Consider the following 26,413-nt stretch of genomic DNA (forward strand, 5'->3'; position numbering starts at 1 on the left):
GATATTGCCCAGAGTAAGAAGGCAAGTCAAAGTATGATTTTCAATACCTTTATTAGGAAATATCAAAAGTTGATGACAGTACCATACACAGTTTTACAAAGTTCAAGTGAAGGGGAGTATAGGGATGCCATCGATATGCACATTGAAACACTAGAGTATCCTGTCAAAGAGATAACCCCGTAAGTCCGGTCACCTGTTTACAGTGGTCCACAACCAGGCTTTTCCCCATTTCTAATAGGTCACAGCACAATACTTTAAGTTACTTGAAAGGGTTTCAATACATTATAAATACTTGTTAAATATTTCTCCTTTTACGTTGCCATCATCTTTCCCTGAAAAAAGCTGAGCTGTTTATAGAGACCACATTAGAGTCCCGTTCACGGCTGTTTGTATTACATTTTCACAAAGCTTGCTACAAAACATTGCAAGTTACATGTTACCATATTACACTTGGGAGAGAACCCATAAACATTGTTATTTTTTTATTTAACATTTAACAAAAAGGGGGAATCACTCAACTTAGAAACAAAACACCACAGTCATTCAGTGGAACTGTTAAGTATGGGACATGCCTGCCAATTCCAGGGAGGTCCTCACAAGCGGCCAACAGCATGACCGAGAACAATTGGATGCAGGGACACCAACACAGAATGCAGAAAGGGATCTCCTTGGGGATGGTACGTCACGTTCTTTTGTTGGGGACATTGCATCAGAGGGGACTTACACTTTCAAAATAATCGGGGCTAGTAGGTCATTGGCACCCAACGGGAAAGAGCAACAGTGTGGTGTGCCTTGGTGAAGGCTTGTGCTGGGTTGTCGAAAAGTAGATTTCTGAAGAGATTGTCCAGCAACATCAGAAGAGCCACCTTCAGAGGAAGGACTCCTTGTTCACCCACATGAGGCTGCGTGTCTCATTGGGCTTGCATTCATACTCAATGACTGAGAAGGGGCTTCCCCACTGACAGTGATCTCGCTTGTGGTAATTGTAGAACTTGACTTGCCACACCGTCTCGAAAGTCCCAATGTCAATGAACTGAGGGAAGAGAAATATGTCCCATAAAAACCTCATTCTGCCCTGAGCAATAGACAAGAGCTAACATTGGTGAGGTCTTGCATCACCAATGGGTTGGCAAAGCTTAGATCTTTACTTGAATGAACTATCTTCCTTTATTATGGGGGATATTTTCCTGAAAAGTTGTCTGTAAACCATTTTTCTTCTATAAGATCTTATTCCCATTGTACGAGCAGCATTTACTTTCATTTTGTCTTTAATAAAAATAACTTCCCAGCCCTGGCCGCTTGGCTCAACGGTAGAGCGTCAGCCCAGCGTGTAGAAGTCCCAGGTTCGATTCCTGGTCAAGGCACACAGGAGAAGCGCCCATCTGCTTCTTCACCCTTCCCCCTCTCCTTCCTCTCTCTCTCTTCCCCTCCCGCAGCCAAGGCTCTATTGGAACAAAGTTGGCCCGGGTGCTGAGGACGGCTCCATGGCCTCCACCTCAGTCACTAGAATGGTTCCAGCCACCAGGGAGCAATGCCCCTGATGGGCAAAGCATTGCCCCCTGGTGGGCATGCTGGGTGGATCCCGGTTGGGCGCATGTGGGAGTCTGACTGCCTCCCCATTTCTAACTTCGGGAAAATACAAAAAACAAAAACAAAAACACTTCCCTAATGTACCTGTTTTGTAAATTTGATTTCTGGGAACCATTCTTAGAGTTTCAGAATTTTAGAGTTTGTTACAGAAACAAATATTGGGAAGAGAAGATGAAATAATGTTTAATAGTTGTCTTTTGGTTTCTATTTCAAAAGACAGCTGTACAAAATAACACAAGCACACATAAGATAAGACTGTCCTTCCATCATCAATTTCAATTCCAGGAAACACAATTTTTTCAAAAGCATTTGTTTGTTAAGACCCTATTTTAACTTTCAACTACTACTGAATGTTTATAAGTCAAGATCCATGCCCATGAATCAAGCTTTCATTATACCTTATCTAAAACTATATTTGAGTGCCTTGCACATATAAAGATTTGTATAAGTTATGATTGTTCTTCTCAAGAAGTTTGCATTTTATTTCCAGAAGGTGGGCCCTGCAAATCACTGCACAGAATTCTCCTGAATCACAGGCATAAAATTCTCATGTAGCTGAGAAGAGAGCACAGAATACCCTACAGGCTACTGGGCAGGTGCTCAAGTGGCCTGTGGGGTAGCCTGACCCTGCTACCACCTCCTGGAGCTATTTAGGGGACCTGGCATTAAAGAGCATGATGCCTGTCGTTATTTTCTCCTCTGACCCTCCCTTGTCATGGAAGGGGACAGGGACTGACTTGGCAGGATTCTTAGACTTGTCAGAAGCCAGAAGACATAAAGGGGGAGGGCAGTGAGAAGTAGAAGCCTTATGCTTGTGTCTGCTACAGGAGGAGGGTGATCAGGTGCTTCCTAGATAGCTTCCAAGATACTCTCAAAATTATATCCTGCACCATTGCCTCACTGTGCTAATTTGATGCCCAAAACAAGATTTGGCTTTCCTTTGGGAAATTTGCTTACTTGAAAGAGTGAGTGATGTACCTAGAACCCACAAATCTATTCCCAGATAAGAAAATGAACTATCTTTGCTTCGAGAGTGATGGCTTAAAGACCTGTACGAGTTTACAGCAGCTCTATATAGCATAGCCCCAGACTGGGTCAGCCCAAAAGTTTCATCACTCAATTAATGATGGGCAAGATTTGCTATAAAATGGCATTTTACTCAACAATAAAAGGAACATACTGATTCAGGCAGCAACAAACCTGGATCTAGATCTCAAAAGCATGCTGAGCAAAAGAATCCAGACCCCAAAGAATACAAACTGTATGATTCTATTTATGTAAAACTCATATATATGTATATATATCCTCTGTAGTGAAACGATATAATCTATGCCGACAGGGAACATCTGTGGTTATCCAGGCCTGGGATGGGAGAAAGGGATGATGATTGATGAAAATGTACAAGAGGGAACTTTTTGGGGTGATGAAAATGTTTGATTGGGGTGGTGGTTATAGGAGTACATGTATATGTTTGTCAAAACTCACTAATCAGTGTGCTTAACATGGTTATATTTATTATATGTAAACTCTACCTCAAAGTTGATTAAAAATAGAACTATAGCTTTTTAGTGAGCTACAAAGACACAACTATTCCAAATACTGTTAATGGGAACTGAATTATATAGCCTGTTGGAAATATAAATATAATTTGTATCAAGTTAAGTGTAAATATACTTGGGTTTAGCAATTCCACTTATAACTTTTTTACAGAATATCACAGTGTTAAAAAAATCAGTGTTTATAGTAGTAAAAAACTGAATACCAAATGCCCATCTTTAAGACATTGGCATATTTATAAATATGCCATAATTATATTTATATATTTATAAATATGCCATAATTATAAATATATAAATATAATTATGGCATATTTATATAATAAAATACTAAGTAGCAATTCTAAATGTAAATATTTAATAAGCTTTTTCTAATGTTCTATATTGTTACCTGAACAAAGCAGAGTACCAATAAAAACGTCTAGTATTAATTCAATTACAATTATAAATGTTAATACTGGAAATGCTGATGCAATAAGTTTTATTTTCTTGTATGTACTTATTTGTATTTTCAAAATTTAATAATTGATTTTTACTTTTATAATCACAAAAAAACGTTAAGTTAAACTGTTAAGTATTTACAAGTACTACCAAATAGTTATCATTCTTAATATAAAAGATTATATGAATTAATTAGTAAGAATTACTAAGGACATTTGGACAAAATTAGAACACAAGTCATTAAAAATAAAAAATGGCTGATATCTGAAGATACTCAAATGTACTAGGATTAGTAATTAAAGCAATATACTTGTACAGAGATGTTCTTTACCTATCAACTTAGCAAAAATTTCTAAATATCAGAAGCTAAGCATCCAGCTATAGGAAAATATTAAGAAAATGGTGAGCTGTCTATGGATTAATACAGAGTGGGGCAAAAGTAGATTTAACAGTTGTGAGTACACAAATCAGAATTTATTATTGTATTATTATTTATTAATTATTGTATTATTTTCAATATGAACAACTGTAAACCTACTTTGACTCCCTGCCCACATATAACCATTAAATAGAAATTTAGGATTTTTAATGATGAGAGCAAATGATTAGAACAATGCCCAAAGGAAAAAGATGGATGAAAACAGTTTATTACAGTATGAGCTCAAATATATAAAATAAGATGCATGGGGGAAAAATGAAAAATACTAATAGAACTTCTAAGTAAAGAAATTGAGTGTTTTTCTATCTTTTCAACTTGACTTTTTATTTGCAATATATTGTTACTTTCATAATGAAAAAGAATATTTTAAATGGTGAAATGGATTTATCATCCCTGAAAAATTAACATATAATATATATTCCTCAAATCCTAGAGATTTTATAAATTCAATTAAGGATACATATATGCTAATGAAAATAATAAAAGTTGTATACAATAGGGTAATAGTAATAAGAATGAAAGAAAATCTCATTTTATAAATTGCCAAGACTTTTAAAGAGGGTTTAGTGTTATTATTATTGACCAGCGTAGGTCATACACATTTTAAGTGCAATTGAATTAAATTAAGTTATAAAAATATTTTACAAACACTAGCTAATCTTCTGAGGGAAGCAGCTTGAAACCATGCTAGGTAAGTGGAAGGAACAATGCTAAGCCCCTTTAAAAATAAATTGAGAAATGTTGGTTGTAAAAACAAAAAACAAACTAAGATGATTTTAACCACAGCTAAGAAAAAACTTACATCTGAATAACCTTAAAACTAAGAAAGTCTCCATCTAAGAGTTCTCAGTAACAGAAGAGACCAAAATAGAAACCTCCTGACAGCAGTAATTATGGCTAAAGATAAAGCATATGAGGTGCTTCATATTTCAGTTTTGTTCTCCTTTATTAATGTGGAATCCAAGGTCGTCACGGAGTGAACTTAATTGGTGCTAACTATGCATATATTTTCCTCTTTACCATGCGTTAGTTGTTTTAACTTCCCATTAGCCTCTTCCTTCCTATTCTTTCTTTGGAAGTCTATTTTTTGGGCATCTCATTACCTAGCTCAGAATTTCTTCTCTGGCTAAAAACAGATGGTGTCTTGAAAGCTGACATCTCCTTGAAGAACAGAACTACATAGGCTCCCTATTCCCTTCCAACCCATCTGTGCCTTCCAAGGAACATGTGCCAGGCAGGCTCCCTGGGTGATGCAGTTTCTACACAGGTATAATTCTGTACATTTGTATAGTACTCTTTATTCTATACAACACTTTCAAGTATGCCATTCTACATTCATCTTATGATTGATTTTAACATCTCCACTTTACAGATGTGAGAACTCAGATCTAAAGAGGTTGAGTGACTTGCGCTTAGTTTAGGCTAGGCAGCCAGCTAACGATAGGAGTAGGTCAAGAACCTAGGTTTCCTAATTCTTACTCAGGAACTGTCATCACCGCACCAAACTGTTTATATAAGCAAAAAAAAAAAAAAAAAGCTGCGAGTTGATGATCAGTGTTTTCTTTTTTCTCCTTGAGTGAGGACATAGATGGATGGTCACATGTTGAATGCTTTAGGATACTACTATGGACTAGATCAGTGTTCTCTAAGTATGCTTCAGGGCACACTGGTGTGCCCTAGAAGATTTCCAGGTGCACCCTATGGTGTTCCAGAGAAATATGTGCCTGTTGGGGACCAAAAAACCAACAGGGTTTTTGGAGTACGTATAGATTTTTAGGAGATAGAGGTGTGGGGAATTGGCTGTAAACTGACAGTCTGCCCAACCCCCCACCTCACTTGCCTGATTAGGTTGCAAAAGGCTGTTAAGCTGTGGTGCTGGATTGTTTACACTACCCCCCCACTGTTCTCCAGAAAGACTGGAGGCAAGTTTCTTCTATCCTTTGTTTGGTGTAAAGTTAAAATGATATGTATAGTGGGGGTTTTGGATTGATGATTAAACATAAGGAATTATTTCTTGAAGCCTTTTGGATTTCTATAAAAGAAGAATATGTGGCAATATCTAAAAAAGCTTTGAACATTTTACTACAGTTTTCAACATCCTATTTATGTGAATTAGGATTTTCTACCCTCACACAATTAAGAATAAAAAGAGAGGAATTCTTCAATGTATTGACAAGGAAATGAGAGTTTGCCTTTCAAATATATGCCCAAACATTGAAGAAATCGCTAGGACACATCAGGCTCATGTTTCTTCCGAGATCAGACGAGATCAGGCGCGTTCAAGGTGGTATGGCCGTAGACTCATGTTTCTTATAAAAACAAGAATGAAAAAATTTAACACATTCGTGCCGGGACCTGCCGAATTTACTAAATCTTACTAAGAATGTATCTATATATATAAAAAGATAACTTTTTTTGTTGTTTTCTAAAATTTTTTAATCCCTCTTTTTACGAATTCTAAAAAGTATAACTCAAAAAATGTAACCTAAAAATGTTTTTTAATGTCAGAATAAATTTAATTTTGTCATATTTATTTTGTTTAATTACCATAAAGGTACACTTGGACTTTATATTTTTTCTTTAATATTTGACTTAATTATTATAACATATTTCTCAGAAATTTGTATATAGTGCGCCTACAATTATTTGCAGGATTTTAAATGTGCCCCAACTTCAAAAAGTTTGAGAACCACTGGACTAGATGTTTGAATTCCTCCAACATTCAAGCCTAAATCCTCAATGTGATGGTATTTGGAGGTGGGGTCTTTCAGAGGTCATGAGGGTGGAGCCCTCATGAATAGGATTAAGCTCCCTCTCTGCTCTCTTTCATGTGAGGACACAGCAGGAAAGCTGCCTTCTGTGAACCTAGAGTGCTCTCACTAGACGCCAGATCTGTTGGCACCTTCTTTTTTTCTTTTCTTTTCTTTTTTTTTTTTTTGTATTTTTCTGAAGTTGGAAACGGGGAGGCAGTCAGACATACTCCTGCATGCGCTCGACCAGGATCCATCCGGCATGCCCACCAGGGGGCGATGCTCTGCCCATCTGGGGCGTTGCTCTGTTGCAACCAGAGCCATTTTAGCGCCTGAGGCCGAGGCCATAGAGCCATCCTCAGCGCCCAGGCCAACTTTGCTCCAATGGAGCCTTGGCTGCGGGAGGGGAAGAGAGAGACAGAGAGGAAGGAGAGGGGGAGGGGTGGAGAAGCAGATGGGCGCTTCTCCTGTGTGCCCTAGCCAGGAATCGAACCCAGGACTCCTGCATGCCAGGCTGATGCTCTACCATTGAGCCAACCGGCCAGGGCCTGGCACCTTGATCTTAGACTTCCAACCTCCAGAACTGTGAGAAATAAATGTCTGTTGTTTAAGCCACCCAGTCAACTATATTCTGAAACTGACATTCTATTACATACCTGGACATTTGCTATAGTATCCTTACAAGTAGCAAGCTTTGATGCATTTTTATTTCATAACTAATATGAAAGAGAACCCATCAGATTCCAAAGAGAGAAGATGCATTTGTTGTCCCTGGTAATAAATGAGTAATCTGAAGAGCTTGTCTAAAACAATTTCTGTGGTCTTACTACCAGTTGTCCTAGAATCACCAGATTATTTTCCACGTTCACCATGTCACCCACCTCCACTGGAGACATGTGAAATTCACCAAGAATAAGGTCATTCAGATATACATTGACTTGGGAGCACAGAGCAAGTTTATTGTATTAATAAAAATATGATATTACGCCTGACCTGTGGTAGCGCAGTGGATAAAGCATCGACCTGGAAATGCTGAGGTCGCTGGTTCGAAACCCTGGGCTTGCCTGGTCAAGGCACATATGGGAGTTGATGCTTCCAGCTCCTCCCTACCTTCTCTCTCTGTCTCTCTCTCTCTCCCTCTCTCCCTTTCTCTCTCCTCTCTAAAATGAATAAAAATAAATAAAAAAAATATGATATTACTTTATTACTAAACAAACTCAGTATAAATAAGCATCTGTGAGTTTTAGTGTGGTGTGAGCTTTAAATTCCTACTGAATTCCAAGTCCCTCTATTCCTGTAATACTTTAAGTGTTATTAGTAAATACATGTTTTTCATTTCTCTTAGCTGAGTCAATAGGACTAAAAATCCTATAAAGTATGTTTCACTTTATAAGAAACTGTTTGGAATGCTAAGGTTGCTGGTTCGAAACCCTGGGCTTGCCTGGTTAAGGCACATATGAGAGTTGATGCTTCCTGCTCCTCCCTCCCTTCTCTCTCTCTCTCTCTCTTCTCTCTAAAATGAATAAATAAAAATCTTTAAAATGTAAAAAAAACAAACTGTTAAACTTTTTCTAAGTGATGGTGCCATTTTATATTCCTACCAGCAAAAAGGAGAGTTTCAGTTGCTCTATCTGCTCTCCAACAGTTAGCATAGCTTTTAATTTTAGCCAGTCTAGTGGTAAGAAAACAGGAAGGCAATAAAGAGCACAAGTCAATATAACAGCAAAGGAAAAACTCAAAGAAAATCTATAAGGAAAAAGTGTAAAGAAAAATCAGTAAAACTACAATCTGTTTTTTTAAATGCCTTTAAAATTGAAAACCTCCTAGCAAAACTGAGCAAGAAAAAGAAAACAAATTAACCAAATTAGAAATAAAAGAGACTCCATCACTATAGATCCTACAGACCTTAAATTAAGAACAACCTTATACCGACACATTTAGAAAAGGACAAATAGGAAAATACCAACTATCAGTAGCCCTCTATGTACTAAAGACATTGAATTTGTCATTAAAAATCTTCCCAGAAAGAAAATTTCAGGCCTAAGTGGTACCATTGATAAATTCAGACATTAAAGGAAAAAAAATACATAATTTTTTTAAGACAACAGACGAAGAAATTCTTTTCAATTCATTTTATGGAGCCAACGTTACCCTAATACCAAAACCTGACAAAGATATCACAAGTAAAGGAAAATTACAGATAAAAATTCCTCATTGCTTATGCATAAAATTTGCTTATAATTTTCACTTGCTTGAGATATTAATAAATAAAATCCAGCAATATATAATAATGATATTACATCAAGATCAAGAGAGATTTATCCTTAGAACTCAAGGATGGTTTGATATTTGAAAACCCATGTAATTTATCTTATGAACAATATAAAGGAGAAAAACCGGCCCTGGCTGGTTGGCTCAGTAGTAGAGCATCGGCCTGGCGTACAGGAGTCCCGGGTTCGATTCCTGGCCAGGGCACACAGGAGAAGCGCCCATCTGCTTCTCCACCCCTCCCCCTCTCCTTCCTCTCTGTCTCTCTCTTCCCCTCCTGCAGCCAAGGCTCCACTGGAGCAAAGTTTGCCTGGGTGCTGAGGATGGCTCTGTGGCTTCTGCCTCGGGCGCTAGAATGGCTCTAATTGCGGCAGAGCGACGCCCCAAGATGGGCAGAGCATTGCCCCCTGGTGGGCATGCCGGGTGGATCCCAGTCAGGCGCATGCAGGAGTCTGTCTGACTGCTTCCCCGTTTCCAGCTTCGGAAAAATACAAAAAAAAAAAAAAAAAAGGAGAAAAACCATATAATCACATCAATACCTGCAGAAAGAGTATTTGGCAATTCGAACTTCAGTCATGATAAAAACTCTCAGCGAACTAGAAATAGAATGAAAGTTTTTCAATCTGTTTGAAGGACAGATTAAAAAAAAAGAAACCCGCCCTGGCCGGTTGGCTCAGCGGTAGAGCGTCAGCCTAGCGTGCGGAGGACCCGGGTTTGAATCCCGGCCAGGGCACACAGGAGAAGCGCCCATTTGCTTCTCCACCCCTCCGCCGCGCTTTCCCTCTCTGTCTCTCTCTTCCCCTCCCGCAGCCAAGGCTCCATTGGAGCAAAGATGGCCCGGGCGCTGGGGATGGCTCTGTGGCCTCTGCCCCAGATGCTAGAGTGGCTCTGGTCGCAACATGGCGACGCCCAGGATGGGCAGAGCATCGCCCCCTGGTGGGCAGAGCATCGCCCCTGGTGGGCGTGCCGGGTGGATCCCGGTCGGGCGCATGCGGGAGTCTGTCTGACCGTCTCTCCCTGTTTCCAGCTTCAGAAAAATGAAAAAGAAAAAAAAAAAAAAAAAAAGAAACCCTATAGTTAACGTCACCCTTAAGGGTAAGAGACTCAATCCTTTCCTTGTAGTGTCAAAAAATAAATAAAATAAAAAGGCAAGGTTATGAGCTCCTACTACTCCTGCTCAGCACTGTATTGGGGGTCCTAGCCTCCAGCCTAAGGCAAGAGGGGGAAAAAGGTAAATAAAGCTGTCTCTATTCACAGATGTTCATCTGTCTTGGAGAAAATATTAAGCAAGCTAATAAAGAGCTACGAGGATTAATGTGACTTTAGAAAGCTTGCAGAATACAGTGCCAATGTATACAAATGACTACATTTTGCAGAGAAAATACTAGCACTGAACAATTGTTATTTTTTAATATTTCGCCAATTGTGTAGGCGACAATTTGCACTGCACTTTTTTTTGTTTTGAATAATAGTCAATAAGCCATTTTCATGTATTTATTGATGATTCACATTCCTTTTGTGAAGTGCCTATTTAGGTTTTTGAATTATTTTTCTATTTCCCACATCCTATGGCTATCTTTTTTTTTTATAGGTTTCTAAGAATTCTTTGTCTATTAAGTTAGAGATCTTGCCAAATGACTAAACAGAGCTGACGTGAGGAACAACTTTTATATTTGTGAGTGTATGCACACTCCGTCCGCACACACAGCCTCGTGACCAGCTCAACAATGCCCGGCTTATTCCTTTCAACTCCCATTGTCTCTCACAGAAGAAGGACTATTATAATGATTTGTGCAGACAGAATCTCCACCTGGATGCTCTCCTTGGAGGAAGTGGGGAATTAATCCGTTAAAATACAAGTCAACATTGCTCTTTGAAGTGGGGGTTCAGAGCTTTTGGAGCTGGGTATCACTTTATTAACTTCCAGGACCAGAGCCTGTGGAATGATCTGAATACAGAGATGACTGCCATTAATCTAAGTCAGACGGCATTAAACTATTTCCTGACTTGAGCTTTAGTGGGTTGTCAAGGGCTGTGGAAAGTTACTGATGGGAGCAGCAGTCTGCATGCCCGGTCACAAATCAAGGCGACACAGTTTAGGCGACCATCCATATTTCAAATAATGTTTACACCAATTGTCGTTTGCCTTTTTAATTTAAATCACCTTTTAATGAAAATTTAATTTAACTTTATAATGTCTGACAGAAATTTTACCTTGTGTGTAATCAAAAGTTTTAATTTTTACCTTTGGATTTTTTACATTTCTTTTAGGTTTAGATTAATGCTTTTTATTCCAATTTTTTTTAACAGTTGGCTTTTTTACAGCTAATACCTTGATCCATCTGAAATATATTTCGGAGTATGCTATCATATCATGAAAGAACAACAGTAATGTCTCTCCCAATTATCCCATCATCATTTACCCAGTGATTTAAAAATCAAAAACAAAGAAACAAACAAAAGAAAACAACTATGTATTTTAAAGTAACTTTGGACTCCTAAGAAATTGCTCTGGTATACAGTTAATTTAGCTTTCCTTGCTTGATTCACCAACTTACTTGGATTTACTGGGACATCTCAGGACTTCCTTGTTACCTATGAAAGTATGGTTGTTTCTCTAATTTATAATACTTGAGCTTCAAACATTGGTGACAAAAGTCACAAAATAGGGTAAAAGGGTATGTAAGGCTTTCATTATTAGGATGAAATTTGAACTTAATATTAGAGTTGCTGACTTGATCAGGAAATATCTAATTTCAATTGTTTTTAGACAAACTCTATTACAGAGAAGGTACAGACGCACGGGCCAATGCTCAAACCAAAAGCTGTGCGAGCGTAGTTGGAACAATCAGCTTTCAATCACCTGCTTCTTCTAGATGTGGAAATTGTATATAATAACCTGGGCTCTAGAGCTGGAACTCAAAATTCATGAGTTACAGCATAGAGAATGCAGACCCTTTCCCCCACAACTTACCCCCAAAGCATCTAGTAACTTAAAGGCTCTTCAACCTTTCAGTGTATACCTACACTGGCAATCCAGATTTTTTTTTTTTTTTTTTTTTTTTTTTGTACTTTTCTGAAGCTGGAAACGGGGAGAGACAGTCAGACAGACTACCGCATGCGCCCGACCGGGATCCACCTGGCACGCCCACCAGGGGCAACGCTCTGCCCACCAGGGGGCGATGCTCTGCCCCTCCGGGGGGCGTCGCTCTGCTGCAACCTGGGGCAGAGGCCAAGGAGCCATCCCCAGGGCCCGGGCCATCTTTGCTCCAATGGAGCCTTGGCTGCGGGAGGGGAAGAGAGAGACAGAGAGGAAGGAGGGAGTGGGGGTGGAGAAGCAAATGGGCGCTTCTCTTATGTGTCCTGGCCAGGAATCGAACCCGGGTCCCCTGCACGCCAGGCCGACGCTCTACCACTGAGCCAACCGGCCAGGGCCTGGCAATCCAGATTTATGGTAATTCATACAATCCTTCTTTTCCTAAGTCTGAATCATTCTCACATTAAAAAAAAACCACAAAACAACAAACAAACAAAAAACCTATCGCCTAGCTGGGTAGTTCAGTTAGAGCACTGTCCTGGTATGCCAAAGTTGCAGGTTTGATCCCTAGTCAGAGCACATACAAGAATCAACCATTGAATGCATAAATAAGTGGAACAACAAATCAATGTTTCTCTTGCCCATTTCTTTTTCTTTCTCTCTTAAAAAAAACCCCCAAAAACCTGTACATCAGTCATTCAAAATAGTGTAGAAATTCTCACTTTACAGATCCAATTAAAAAGTTTTTAATTAAGTCCTTTCTAACTGCTTGAGTTAATCTTCTTCCATTTTGCTCTGTTTATACCTGTAGCAAAAGAAGTCCTTTTGGTCCTTATAAGACCAGAGACTGAGGAGGGGGTAAAAGCTTCAGGAGGTAAATGGACGAAGTTATGCTCTGGTCCCCAGATCATACTGGCAATGGAGAGAAGGTGGGGAGGCCTCTTCTGCTCTGTGAGCACTTGAAAGGGAAAGGACAGCCTCATTTATGGTGGCTTCCTCTGCACTTGACCCAGTGCTCAGTACAAGTTCAGTGAAAAAATGAACAACTTTAGGTTAGCTCACTGGCCTGGGATCTCATTAAAATCCTGATAACCTTGGTATTTGCAGTTCTGCTTCAAGCTAACATTTCCTTTCAACTCTGATTTCATATTTCTTGACATTACTAGTGCTTCTTTGATAAAAAATTTATTTTTATCCAACCACCCTTTCTTAGCGATGTGATTTGAAAATATTTTCCTAGAGGTCTAAACATACATTTTAAAACTCTAAAAATGCATGGTTTTGTCGGAAAAACAACTAAAATTGACTCAGCAAAGCCCCCTAAAGCAAATTATAGACCACACAAAAAGCTAAAGATATTCTTTCCAAATATTTTTATTTTGGATCATGACTTTTATGGAGAAATGGTCAGACTTTCAAGTAATAGCTGAGTCCTATGTTATGAAAATTGTTTCAGAAAATGAACTATGAAAATGTTCCCAATTCATTTTATAAAGCTATTAAACATGACAAAAAAACCTAGTCTGCAAAAGCCTTCCACTTGTTCTTCACCTCTCCATGTAGCTTCCATTTTACACATTGTCAGTGGACTGATTTTTAACAATGGAAAAATCTCATCACATTATAAGGAACTAGAACTCCTATACTGAAAGGATTTTAAAAAGCGGAGTAATGGTGGAGTGGAGTTGTTAGGTGAACCTTACACATATAATTATAAAATCTGACAAAATATGAACAAAAACCGAAACTTTAAAATAATGACTAAAAGCAGGACAGAACCAGAGGAGAGCTAATTTGGAAGACTTCAACGGCAACAGTTAGGAATTGTTTTTGTTTGTTTGTTTGTTGTTGTTTTGCCTGAGGACACTCCATCCCCTGGGTCTGGCAGAAGAAAATGACAACTTTACCTGCTACAAATGGCAGAAGACAGTGTTCAGGACTGGGTGAGTAGGGGAAATATTCCAGGAAAACATTCTGGAAGCAAGAGGGCTGCAGATGTGATGAGATTCAAAATCTAACTTTAACTCTGCCATAATTCCTGGCTAGTCTAATGTATGGGCTGGTGGGAGGGGGACATCCTAGGGAACCTATTGAAAAAGTAGACAAACCATTAAAGAGGCAGTTCTTAAAAGAGGAAATTATGCTGAATAGCTGAGTAAGATTTGTAAGTTCAATGCCTTTTTTTTTTTTTTTTTTGATTGAGTGCATTCCCAGACCTGAGAATTTAGAGCCTTACTGGCTTGAAATGTCAAGGCAAAGGGCTCAGAACTGGCAGGACAACTGAGAATTTAGGGGGACCTCAGGGTGGATATATGCCAAAACCTTAGCATAAACCATTTAATTTCTATGTTGACTGCTAAACTCCATTAGGACAAGGGACCAGCCTAGAAAAGTAGCAACTGGAAGTTGAAAAAATGAAGTAGACAGACATATCAGTGGCTACACGCTGCTGGCAAGACAGAGTTTGTAAAAGAATAAATGGATCAATGGAATAGATTAGAAAGTGTAAAAAGAATCTGAAAATTTTTCCCACATAAAAAATTACTCTGCTTGACTGTTGGTGGAGCAGTGGATAGAGTGTCAACCTGGGTCTCTTGAGGATCCAGGTTCAAAACCCCGAGGTTGCCAGCCTGAGTGCGGGCACATCCCGCTTGAGCACAGCCTCACCAACTTGAACTAGGGGTCACCAGCTTGAGTGCAGGACCATCAAAATGATCCCATGGTCACTGGCTTGAAGCCCAAGGTCACTGGCTTGAAGCCCAAGGTTGCTGGCTTGAGTAAGGATCACTGGCTCAGCCGGAGTCCCAGTCAAAGCATGTATAAGAAGCAATCAATGAACAACTACATGTGACACAACTATGAGTTGATGCTTCTCATCTGTCTGCCCTCTTGTCTCTCTCTCTCTCTCTTGCAAAAAGAAAAAATTACTATGAAACTGACCTTTGGAGAAATATGGATTATTTATTAATTATATTGGGACATTATGGACAAATAGATTCTAATATGGAACCACGAATTTAAATAATATTCCCTAATTTCATAATATTTCATTTTAAACATTTTCTTTCTTTTTCTTTTCTTTTTTTTTTTACAGGGACAGAGAGAGAGTCAGAGAGAGGGATAGACAGAGATAGACAGACAGGAACGGAGAGATGAGAAGCATCAATCATTAGTTTTTCGTTGTGCATTGCAACACCTTAGTTGTCCATACATTGCTTTTTCATATGTGCTTTGACTGCGAGTCTTCAGCAGACTAAGTAAGCCTTTGCTCGAGCCAGCAACCTTGGGTCCAAGCTGGTGAGCTTTTGCTCAAACCAGATGAGCCCATGCTCAAGCTGGCGACCTCGGAGTCTCGAACCTGGGTCCCCGGCATCCCAGTTCAACGCTCTATCCCTGAGCCACTGCCTGGTCAGGCTAAACATTTTCTTATAGGGATCTAATGATTGTTTTCTGTGGATTCCATTTGCCCACGCACCAAACCTTACACTAACCCCCCAAATAGACCTTACCGGCATGGTGATCTGGATGGGTTGTCGTTCTCCACTCTTGGTTGGGGCCACACCTTCTGTATCATATGTGCCCGTATAAACAATTCTGTCCCCTTCAGGCTCCTTTGACTTCAGTTCCAGGGGGACAACCACACCACCAATGGAAATGTTCCTGCAATGGACTTGAGTTGAGCACACATGGTAGAAATTAGCTTAGGTACCCTGTCCTGGTCTTGATCACCACCCTAAGCACGAACCCTACAGGGTGTGATAAAGGAGACATTATGGTGTGATAGAAGGGTCTTAAAGTTCAGAAGGCTTGATTTCTCCAAATAACCAGTCTTATGACCTTAGAACAACTACTTAATCTCTCTGGACTAAGAGTATTCTCAACCAGAATAGTTGTACAGGCCAACTCAGACTCTTATCAGTGGTCCTCTTCGGTTTCTCATCTGTGGACCTATTAAAAACCTACCTTTACTCAGCCTGACTCTCTAAACCCTAGAGATTAGAATTCAATTGGTCTGGGGTGTGGTTTGGTCATTGGTAAATTTATTTTAAGATTTCTAGGTGATTCTAATATTTATGTAAGGTTGAGAACCACTAACCCAGTTCTCTAATACTTTTTTTCTTTTCCAACCATCAAGGGTCCTATGAGCTGGGGTACTCTTCCTCAAGGAAGCCACACCACCAGAAAGTCTCACTGGCATCATTCTTAGTGTCACGGTAATGGTTCTCAAAGAGTGGTCCCTGAACTAGCAATAGCAGTATCACTTGCCAATCTACTAGAAAGCAAATTCTTCAGCTCCACTCCAGGGTGTGGCTCAGCCATCTGTGTTTTAACAAACCTACTGGGTGATTCTGATTACACTCACACTGGGTGAAGGCATTGGAATCCCCTTGATAAAATTTATAGAAAAAAAATGTTCTTGTCATTAACACAAATTCATTTTTAGCTTAGCTTAAAAAATAGAGAACCACCCTGAAGAAAATGACATATAGACAGGTAATTTGAGAGAAGAGGTTGCTTGTAAAGAAGGGAAGGAAAAAGCCTGGATCACATGGAGATGCACAGGACACTGGGGAATGTGAGGGCACCCGCTGGTGGAGCTGGAGTGGGGGTGTGTGCATTGACAAACAGATGGACTGGGAGCACCAGAAACAACCCAGGTTTCATCCTAGGTCCTTGAATTTGGACCTTTCATCTAGAAGGCCAATACAAGTTTATTGAATTAATGACTACGGATGGACATTTAAGCTGTAAAACGTGTCTAGGAGGTTCAAAAGCACTCCCTGTTCCTCCTCTCAACTCAGTATATGGTAGATAATAGAAATGCTGGTTATTTCCTCCTTCCACGTTAGACTTCACATCATGTTTAGGTGGAGGCTGAGAGGTAAGGGACTCCACCCCTGGATACTTCCCCATAAACTACTGCCCCCTCCCCCCAGACTTTAGCTTGAGGTCTAGGTGCATTGACCTGTGGTAACAGGGAAAGACCTAATTTCTGCCACGAATAAATTAAGAAAAAAAATTTTGTTGTTGTTATTGTAAAGATGTCGCTAATCCCAGGCACTGTCACCAGGCTGAACAGGCAAATCAGGAGAAAAAGAAAAACATCAAGCATGGAAAACTGTCAAACTAGGCCAAGCAGAGGAGGCCGCGCTCTGACTTGTGACTGCTCCTCGGTCCTGGGGTCTGCGGCCGCCGAAGGACAGATGAAGGGGTGGGGAGCGTCCTCAGGGAGCTCCAAAAACCACCCACCCCCGCCTTTGCACTTCATTGAGCAGCCTTCCTCCCTCCTTCAGCCTTGTAGGCAGACCCGGGCGGGACGCCAGGACCTGGGAGAAGAAGACCGGGATTGCGGAAGGTGGGAACCCCATCGGAGAGCTGTTTCCATCCGCACCGCCCCGGCCGCCTGGGGCTCTGCGCGGCTGGCTGGACAGAGGGATGGGAAACTTACAGGTAAACAACAAACAAACAAACAAACAAACAAACAAAAATAACCGTGAATCCCTGGCTGCCTGGCTTCCAACACGATGGGTGAGGGAAGCCAGACAGAGGAAAGAAAGCGTACGGCAGAGGAAGGGACCAAGGTAAACAGGGAGCTGACTTCTGCCCCCCACCTCCGCGTCCCGCTGGGTGCGGCGCGAGCCGAGGGCCCAGGCGTCCCGGGGGCCTCGGTCCTTCGCGCGTACCCCAAGGTGGGGCCGGGCATCCGCGGCGCGCTCCCGCACTCACTCGACCTGCAGCGTGCTGGGCTTAATCTTCACCTCCACCTTGTAGGAGGAGCCGGTGAGCAGCTTGATGGTGCGGTTCTGGCCGAAGCGCTGCCCATCCACCTTGAAGAAGACCGGGCCATCATTGGGCTGGATGCGCAGAGCGATGGAGAGGCGCACCAGGCCGGGCAGGTCCCCCATGGCTGGGCGCGGAGCGGACGCGGCGGCTCCCGGGGGCGGAGGAGAGCGCGGGCTGGGCCGGGCGGCTGGAGCACGGTGGGCGGAGAGGAAGCGCGGGGAGGGAGCAAGGAGGCGGAGAGGAGGCTGCCGCTAGTAGCCCGCGCCGTCGCGGCAGTCCGCACGGGCTTTTGAGGAGCAGCTCCTGAAGCTGTGGCCTCTCGCCCCACTTGGCCAGGAAGCGCGCCGCGGGGACAGCTGCGGGGCCCAGCGCTCCCCCATCCCCCGCGCCCCGCGCTGCGCCCTCCGCGCACCCTTGGTCTGGCTCCTGCCCGCAGGCCGCAGGGAGATCAGCGCAGCGGGGGCGAGAGAGTTAATCCTGCTTACGCACCACAATCCCCTGCAGCAGGGGAAGAAGATGTTTAGGCTCCTAGAGCGGCGCGGTTTGGACGAAGGAGAGGATTGGGAGAGAGGGGTTTAGGTACTGAGGTTCAGCGACCCTACACCAAGAAGCGAGAACTCAGTATCTGGATGCCACCTCGGTCAGCAAGGGGATGTGGACACCATTGCTCGCGGATCCGGCTCCAGGCAGGCAGGAGGAAGTTGGGAGGCGAAAGGGAGACGGGAAATGGGGCAGGAAACCGCTAGCCAGTGATTTAAATTTCAGGAAATGGGAGTCTCTCTAAAGCTTAGGGGAAATGCCCAAGGGAAGGCGCAGTTCCTTCTAATATGGACTGGATTAGTAATATAAGCAAGAAAAATGGCTTGAAAAAGAAAGTAAGCAATATTCAAGAACCTACCCCTTCTTGTGGGTGCATGTTTTCATTATGCATATCCTTTTCTCAAGAATGACACGGTGTAATGAATCATACACATATATTTACAGATGTTGAGGAATGAGCTATTAACCCTGTGAAAGGCCTATCTCTAAGGCATCGTTCGTGGATAACGTACGTGGATAACGGCCAGGAGGGATCCTCAATAAAAGATTAGCAGAGCACTTGGTCGGACACCGCAGAACTGCATATTAAGTTGACTAGAGAGCCTTCAAGGCATGAGTCGGTTCACACGCAGATCTTGATTTTGGAAGCAGGGAGAGACCAGGCGTATCAGGGCTCTGTTGGGAGTGGCTTCAGATGCGGAGAGTGAGCCTCCGCTTCAGCACCACCCAGGTGGATAGTACCAGAGCACTCCTGGGGGATGGAGAAGAGGGTGAGTGAGGATAGTGGGTAGGAACCGGTCTGTTTAGAAGTATTTGTTCATCCAGGTTGGTACTGCTTTTCTCTAAAAATAGGATCAACTCGAAAGTGATTTATTTCCTACATTTTTCTACAGCAATATATCAGCTTTAACTAATTCCAGAGTTAACAGTATTCCCTACACTCTTTTGAGTAGAATTAAATTTGTAGAGCTGCAGAATTTGAGTGATTATTCTTTGACATTGGATAAATTTGCTGATCTCACCATAGTTGCTGACAGTAAATCATACTCTTCTTAAAAAACTGGTCATGTACTAGGTGGTGGCGCAGTGGAGAGCGTCGGACTGGGATGCGGAAGGACCCAGGTTCGAGACCTTGAGGTCGCCAGCTTGAGCGCGGGCTCATCTGGCTTGAGCAAAGACTCACCAGCGTGGACCCAAGGTCGCTGGCTCCAGCAGGGGGTTACTCGGTCTGCTGAAGGCCGGCGGTCAAGGCACATATGAGAAAGCAATCAATGAACAACTAAGAAGTCGCAACGTGCAACGAGAAACTGATTATTGATGCTTCTCATCTCTCTCCGTTCCTGTCTGTCTGTCCCTGTCTATCTCTGCCTCTGTAAAAAACAAACAAACAAAAAACCTGGTCATGTATATATAAAATATTTATTATACACACATATACATATATATATACCTTATATATAATGTATTTTGGTTCCTCAGTAAGACTTTGAGGCAGAAGCTTTGCTTCTTTGGATCACCAAATAATGTCTATGATAGTGTCTTTTGCAAAAGACCCTTCAAGTATTTGCTAATTTAACCAAGTTGTTCCCACTTGAAGGGAACAGATTGGAGGGGATGGCTTGAAAGTGTTCCTGGCTGACCTGTGGTGGCGCAGTGGATAAATCATCGACCTGGGATGCTGAGGTCGCCGGTTCTAAACCCTGGGCTTGCCGGGTTAAGGCACATATGGGAGTTGATGCTTCCTGCTCCTCCCCACTTTCTCTCTCTCACTCTCTCTCTTCTCTAAAATGAATAAATAAATTTAAAAAAAAAAGAAAGAAAGTGTTCCTGGCTCTGGCTGGATAGCTCCATAGGCCATCTTCCCAAAGTGCAGAGGTTCAATCCCCAGGCAGGGCACATACAGGAATAGCTTGTTCCTCTCTCTCTCTCTCTCTCTCTCTCTCTCTTTTCTCTCTCTCTCTCCCTCCTTCCCTCCCTCCCTCCCTTCCTCTCTTGCTAAAATCAATAAATAAAATTTAAAAAGAAAGAAAGAAAGAAAGTGTTCCTGGCAGCAGAGGCAGTTTGTGTGGTTGTCCAGCCCAGAAGTACTACTTTCCGACATTAAAAACCTATACGCTACCATTTCACCTGTTATGTGATCTTGGGCTTCCTAACTTCTTGGAAACAATTCTCTTATCTGTAAAATGGAGAGAGAGGGGAAGCAGATGCCACGTCTCTGATATAGTTGTGGTAAAGGACAAATGAAAGATACATGTTTCAGTGCCTAGCTCTAATATTAGCAATTATTATTAATTTGAAAAAACGAATGTCAGTAGACATATGTAAGGATGCTCAACCATCTCTAGTAGAAAAGCCAGAGAAATGCAAATTAAATCAGTAATATCAAAACTATTTTTGGCCTATCAGCTTGGCACAGTTTTTCACTATATTATTAGTTTTAGGCCCTGCCGGTTGGCTCAGTGGTAGAGCATCGGCCTGGCGTTCAGAAGTCCCAGGTTCGATTACCGGCCAGGGCACACAGGAGAAGCGCCCATCTGCTTCTCCCCCCCACCCTTCCTCTCTGTCTCTCTCTTCCCCTCCCGCAGCGAGGCTCCATTGGAGCAAAGATGGCTCCTTGGCCTCTGCCCCAGGCGCTAGAGTGGCTCTGGTCGAGACAGAGCAACGCCCCCTGGTGGGCAGAGCATTGCCCCCTGGTGGGCGTGCCTGGTGGATCCCGGTGGGCGCATGCGGGAGTCTGTCTGACTGTCTCTCCCCGTTTCCAGCTTCAGAAAAATACAAAAAAAAAAAATTATTAGTTTTATTATAAAATATTCAAATTAAGAGGACCAGCCAATTGAAGACACACACAGGGAGAGGTCTGGGAGGAAACACAGAGTTGACAATTTTTTTTTTTGTGACAGAGTCAGACTGAGGGACAGATAGAGACAGACAAGAAGGGAGAGAAATGAGAAGCATCAATTCTTCGTTGCTGCACCTTAGTTATTCATTGATTGTTTTCTCACGTGTGCCTTGACCGGAGGGGCTACAGCAGACCAAGTGACTCCTTGCTCGAGCCAGCGACCTTGGGCTCAAGCTGGTGAGCCTTGCTCAAATCAGATGAGCCTGCGCTCAAACTGGCGACCTCGGGGGTCTTGAACCTAGGTCTTCTGCATCCCAGTCCAACACTCTATCCACTGCGCCCCCGCCTGGTCAGAGTTGGCAAATTTTTAAAGACTTAAAATTCAGTGTTGGTCCTGGCGGAGTAGCTCAGCTGGTTCGAGAATCATCCCGATATGCCAAGGTTGCAAGTTTGATCCCAAGTCAGGGCACGAACAAGAATCAGTGAGTGAATGCATGAATAAGTGAAACAATAAATGGATGTTTCTCCCTCTCTCCTCTCTCTCTCTAAAAATCAATCAATAAAAAAATTCAGTATTGGCAAAATATAAGAAAATTATTACTATTATTAGCTGATAGAAAAATATTTATATAACTGCTACAACCTTTTATTAGAAGTAATCAGGAATTTATTAAAAGTTTAAAATAAAGGAATCATTACATTGGATGTGTGTAATATGGGTGTTTATTGCAACATTGATTATAAAATCAAAACAAAGCATAAACAGTGTTAAAAAATAAATAAATGTTTGAATAAATTCTTATATGCACATATTGTAGAATTTATGCCACTTGTTGAAATAATACATTATATGTTGTATTGGCAAACACATATGCTAAAACTGTTACTGGCCAAAGTGGGGTGGCTACACTAGTAAACTGGAAGCCCAAGGGCAGGCATTTTTGTCTGCTTTGTTCATTGCTGTATCCCCAGCCTGCGGCATAGTAGTGCTCCATAAATATTTGTTCAATTGAATTCCTGTCTTTGTTTTAAATAAATGCATATGGGAATTCTTCCAGATCTTGATTAGTAATTAGTTAGATCTAGATGATTTATCTGGAATAATATGAGGAGAAAAAAATCTAATTGTAAATAATATTTATAGTATGATGGTGTTTTAAAACACTTAAAAATTTAAAACCATATAAATTTGTATATATATTTATTAATCTTTTTAAAGAACATTAGAAATACACAGCAAACAATGGTTATTCTGGTGGATGGGGACTAAAAAATGGGTAATACTCTTGGAATTATTTTAAAGTCTTTTTGGACTTAAAATTTTTTTCTCAACTTTTTGTTCAGAAGTCCCACAGTCTCAAACCACCTTCCACCTATGTATTGAAGAGAGTGTTGGCCATGGAGTAAGATGACTTCAGTTTGAATTCTGGCTCAGCTACTAATTGTTTCCTTTATGCAAAGCACTTAAAATCTTTGCATTTCAATTCTCATTATTGTAAAATGGAAATTAACACCCTTCTTTCCAAACATTGTGAGGATTAAATGAAGAAATAAAAAGTGTTTTTAAAAAATTACTTTTCAAGTATGAGGTGTTACTAATCCTAGGCAACATGCATTAGTAATAACATTTGCAGAACCATAAAATGCAACTTCTTAAAATGGAATTAATAAATGTAAAAGTAATTGGACAGTTTCTCATCACTGATACAAATATGCAACAAACTTGGGTATGGAGTCTAATGAATCTGTATTTGTATCCCAATTCTGCTGAGTGCAAACTGGGTGACCTTGAGCAAGCCAAGCTACTTAGTTTCTCAGAGCCCCAGGGTTTTCATTTGTACAATGATGATGGCAACATATATAATGCTCATAGAACCAGATGAGATTACATAAAATATATGAGTATTAGTCACATAAGTTCAATGAATTGTAGCTATTTTTATTTATTTGAAAATATTCTTACTATATTTTTAAGGTGTTTAATATTATTATCTCAAATTGATAACCTTAAATGTCTGTCAATAAGACAACCATTATTATTATTCTTTTGGAAATTGATAAATTAAGCCTAGATAAATGGTTGGCTTGGCAAAGAAATTAGGCTAATAACATTTAGTATTCACTGTCCCAATCTTTATGGTGAATTCATATTATAGACTTCAAAAAGTAATCAGTGTTATGCCATGGGACATTGCTTGTGTGTATATGTGTTTTGTTTTTGGTATATGTGTGTGTGTGTACATACAGGGGTGGGCAAAAGTAGGTTAAATTACCAGCCATCATTACCTAAAAGATAAATCATGAATAAAGATGTAATATAATAAATAAACAAATAAATAATGCAAGAATAAACTCATGTACTCACAACTGTAAACCTACTGTTGCCCACTCGTATATATAAAATGCAAACCTAGCATACTTTTACTTTCTTTTTCATTCAATCTATGTGCAAGTACAGTTTAATACTTGCAGGATTTTTTTTTTAATCAGTGTCAATGACTTATGATGGGCCAGACCAATTCCTTCTCTTGCCTCGGGATGTCTTAACATCAGAGATCTCAACCTGGTCACTGTATATTCGTATTAGGACTTTCTCTCCTTTGAGTCTCTAGACTTGAAGACAAAGCCATCTTTTTTTTTTTTTTTTTCCTGAATTGAGAAGTGGGGAGGCAGAGAGACAGACTCCCGCATGCACCAGACAGGGATCATCCAGCATCCTCACCAGGGGGCAATGCTCTGCCCATCTGGGGCATTGCTCTGTTGCGGTCGGAGCCATTCAGGAGCCTGAGGTGGAGGCCATGGAGCCATCCTCAGAACCCAGGCCAATTTTGCTCCAATGGAGCCTAGGCTGCAGGAAAGACAGAGAGGAAGGAGAGGGGGAAGGGTGGAGAAACAGATGGGCGCGTCTCCTGTGTGCCCTGGCAGGGAATCAAATCCGAGACTTCCACATGCCGGGCCAATGTTCTACTGCTGAGCCAACCGGCCAGGGCCAAAAGCCATCTTTCTGGAGCACTTCTGAAGAATCCAGGTCCGACCTTAGGCCCAAAAGATTTTGTAGCTCTGGTGATAAGCAATAGGCCTCCTGTTTGCCTGATAGTCTCTTGGGGGAATCCAGTTACCTCCTCACACAGTCACAATGCAGACCTTGGCTCAGCTATGATGCTTCTAACATCAGTTCTTGTTTACATTTGTTCTGGACTAGTTTAGCATGGGAATTTACATCTAAATAAAACTTGCTGTTTCCTGACATGAATGTTGTCTGTGAACAACCAGTTCAGCGGTACTCACTTTTTCACCACAAATGTAAGTAAATATTCAATTAAAACTAGATTCCATGGAGATAGCTTTCTATTCTTTCTGACATTGATATAGAATTTTTAAAAAAATTGTGGTAAAATATACATAACATAAAATTAACCATTTTAAATGTGTAGTTCTATGGCATTGAGTAAATCACTGCTGTGCAATCATTATCAACAGACATTTCCAGGATGTTTTATCTTCCTCAGCTCAAGCTCTGCACTCATGTTACACTAGCTTCCCCTTACCCCCTCCTCTGCCCCAAATTCCTGGAATGTTATACCTCTGCATCTTGCTCTTTCATCCCTTGGCCTCTCTCTCTCCACTCAGGCCCCTGATTAAATGTTAGCTCTCTAGAGAGGTGTAAATTTAGCACCTTATATGTTCAACCTGCTTTATTTTTTTTTCCAGAGCACTTACCAGTATCTGCAATTTTTAACCTTTTAAAAAAATTTATTTATTTATTTATTTTTTTTTTTACAGAGACAGAGAGTGAGTCAGAGAGAGAGATAGACAGGGACAGACAGACAGGAATGGAGAGAGATGAGAAGCATCAATCATTAGTTTTTCATTGTGTGTTGTAACACCTTAGTTGTACATTGATTGCTTTCTCATATGTGCCTTGACCGCAGGCCTTCAGCAAACCGCGTAACCCCTTGCTGGAGCCAGCAACCTTGGGTCCAAGCTGGTGGGCTTTTCCTCAAACCAGATGAGCCCGCACTCAAGCTGGCGACCTCGGGGTCCTGAACCCGGGTCCTCTGCATCCCAGTCTGATGCTCTATCCACTGCGCCACCGCCTGGTCAGGCAGTATCTGCAATTTTTAAATATACATTTACTTGTCTACTTGTAAGTTGTTTTCCCAACCAGCATAGAACTATCTTTAGGGCAGAGTTTCTTCTAGTACCTAAGACAGAACCTAGTAAATAGTAGGTACTCAATACTGGTCAAATGAATCAATCAATGAATTAATCCTTCAGAATTATTTGTAATTACCCCATCCATCATATTCCAAGGCATGTCCTGCCATCTCCTTAAAGCTGCTACTGACTAGCCCAGCCCTCACCAATACGCACTTCCTTTGAGGTCCTGCAGCAATCCTGGAGCAGTCAAGTGACAACAGGAATATTGGGGCAATGGTGGACTTGAAGAATTAAACATGGATAACCCAAATTCAAAATACATATGGAATCCTTCAAAGTCTGCTACAAAACTAATATAATATTTATAGCATAACTAACACTGTAGGAAATATTTTCCTCTCCGAAAAGTAAAGGGAATATGACTACTTTTAGGGAAACAGAATGTTATACACCATGCCTGACTACAAAATGGTCCAGAGTTCTTTGCTTTCAAATAATACAATGCAGCCCATACAATATGAGCTTATCATTGAACAAACTGTCTCTGTCGAGTTGCATATTTCCCACCTGTAGTCAGAGATAAAGGTCACCACTTTACTTTGGCTCTCAGCTCCCCTCCCCCACCATTCTCCATCTCCATGTTGAACAACCTCACTGAGCTGTCATTTCTCAGTGTTTGCAAACAAGGTTCTCATATATTATACCCGGGCCATTAGTCCTTGCCATTTTCTTCAACATGTTCTCTGAAAAACTTATGGTATTTTATGAATATGACTACTCAACAGAAAGACACATTAAAGCTATCTTCTGGTGGGAGGGGAGGGGCATAAAGAAAATTAAATAAAAGGTGACGGAGGACAATTTGACTTTGGGTGATGTGTATACAACATAATCAAATATCAAAATGATCTGGAGATGTTTTCTCTGAATCTATGTACTCTAGTTGACCAATGTCATCCTGTTAAAAATTAATTGTCTAAATAAAACTATAAAAACAATTAAATGTGG

At 41.1% G+C, this 26,413-nt stretch overlaps 1 protein-coding gene across 2 annotated transcripts; it reads right to left on the reverse strand.

Moving 5' to 3' along the window:
- Nucleotides 1-34: 34 nt before the first annotated feature.
- Nucleotides 35-19,356, reverse strand: CNRIP1 (cannabinoid receptor interacting protein 1). Of its 2 annotated transcripts, none has more exons than XM_066267277.1 (3): nucleotides 17,841-19,356; nucleotides 15,591-15,741; nucleotides 35-1,033 (listed from the first exon to the last, which is right to left on the reverse strand). In XM_066267277.1, exons 1-3 carry the CDS (start codon nucleotides 17,930-17,932, stop codon nucleotides 869-871), a joined length of 408 nt encoding a protein of 135 aa, XP_066123374.1. In that variant the 5' UTR covers nucleotides 17,933-19,356; the 3' UTR covers nucleotides 35-868. The 2 variants fall into 2 exon arrangements, with proteins under 2 accessions (XP_066123374.1, XP_066123373.1); XM_066267276.1 differs by having other exon boundaries at nucleotides 17,809-19,165.
- Nucleotides 19,357-26,413: the final 7,057 nt, after the last annotated feature.

Source organism: Saccopteryx bilineata, chromosome 3 (assembly GCF_036850765.1).
Source record: "Saccopteryx bilineata isolate mSacBil1 chromosome 3, mSacBil1_pri_phased_curated, whole genome shotgun sequence".
NCBI lineage: Eukaryota > Metazoa > Chordata > Mammalia > Chiroptera > Emballonuridae > Saccopteryx > Saccopteryx bilineata.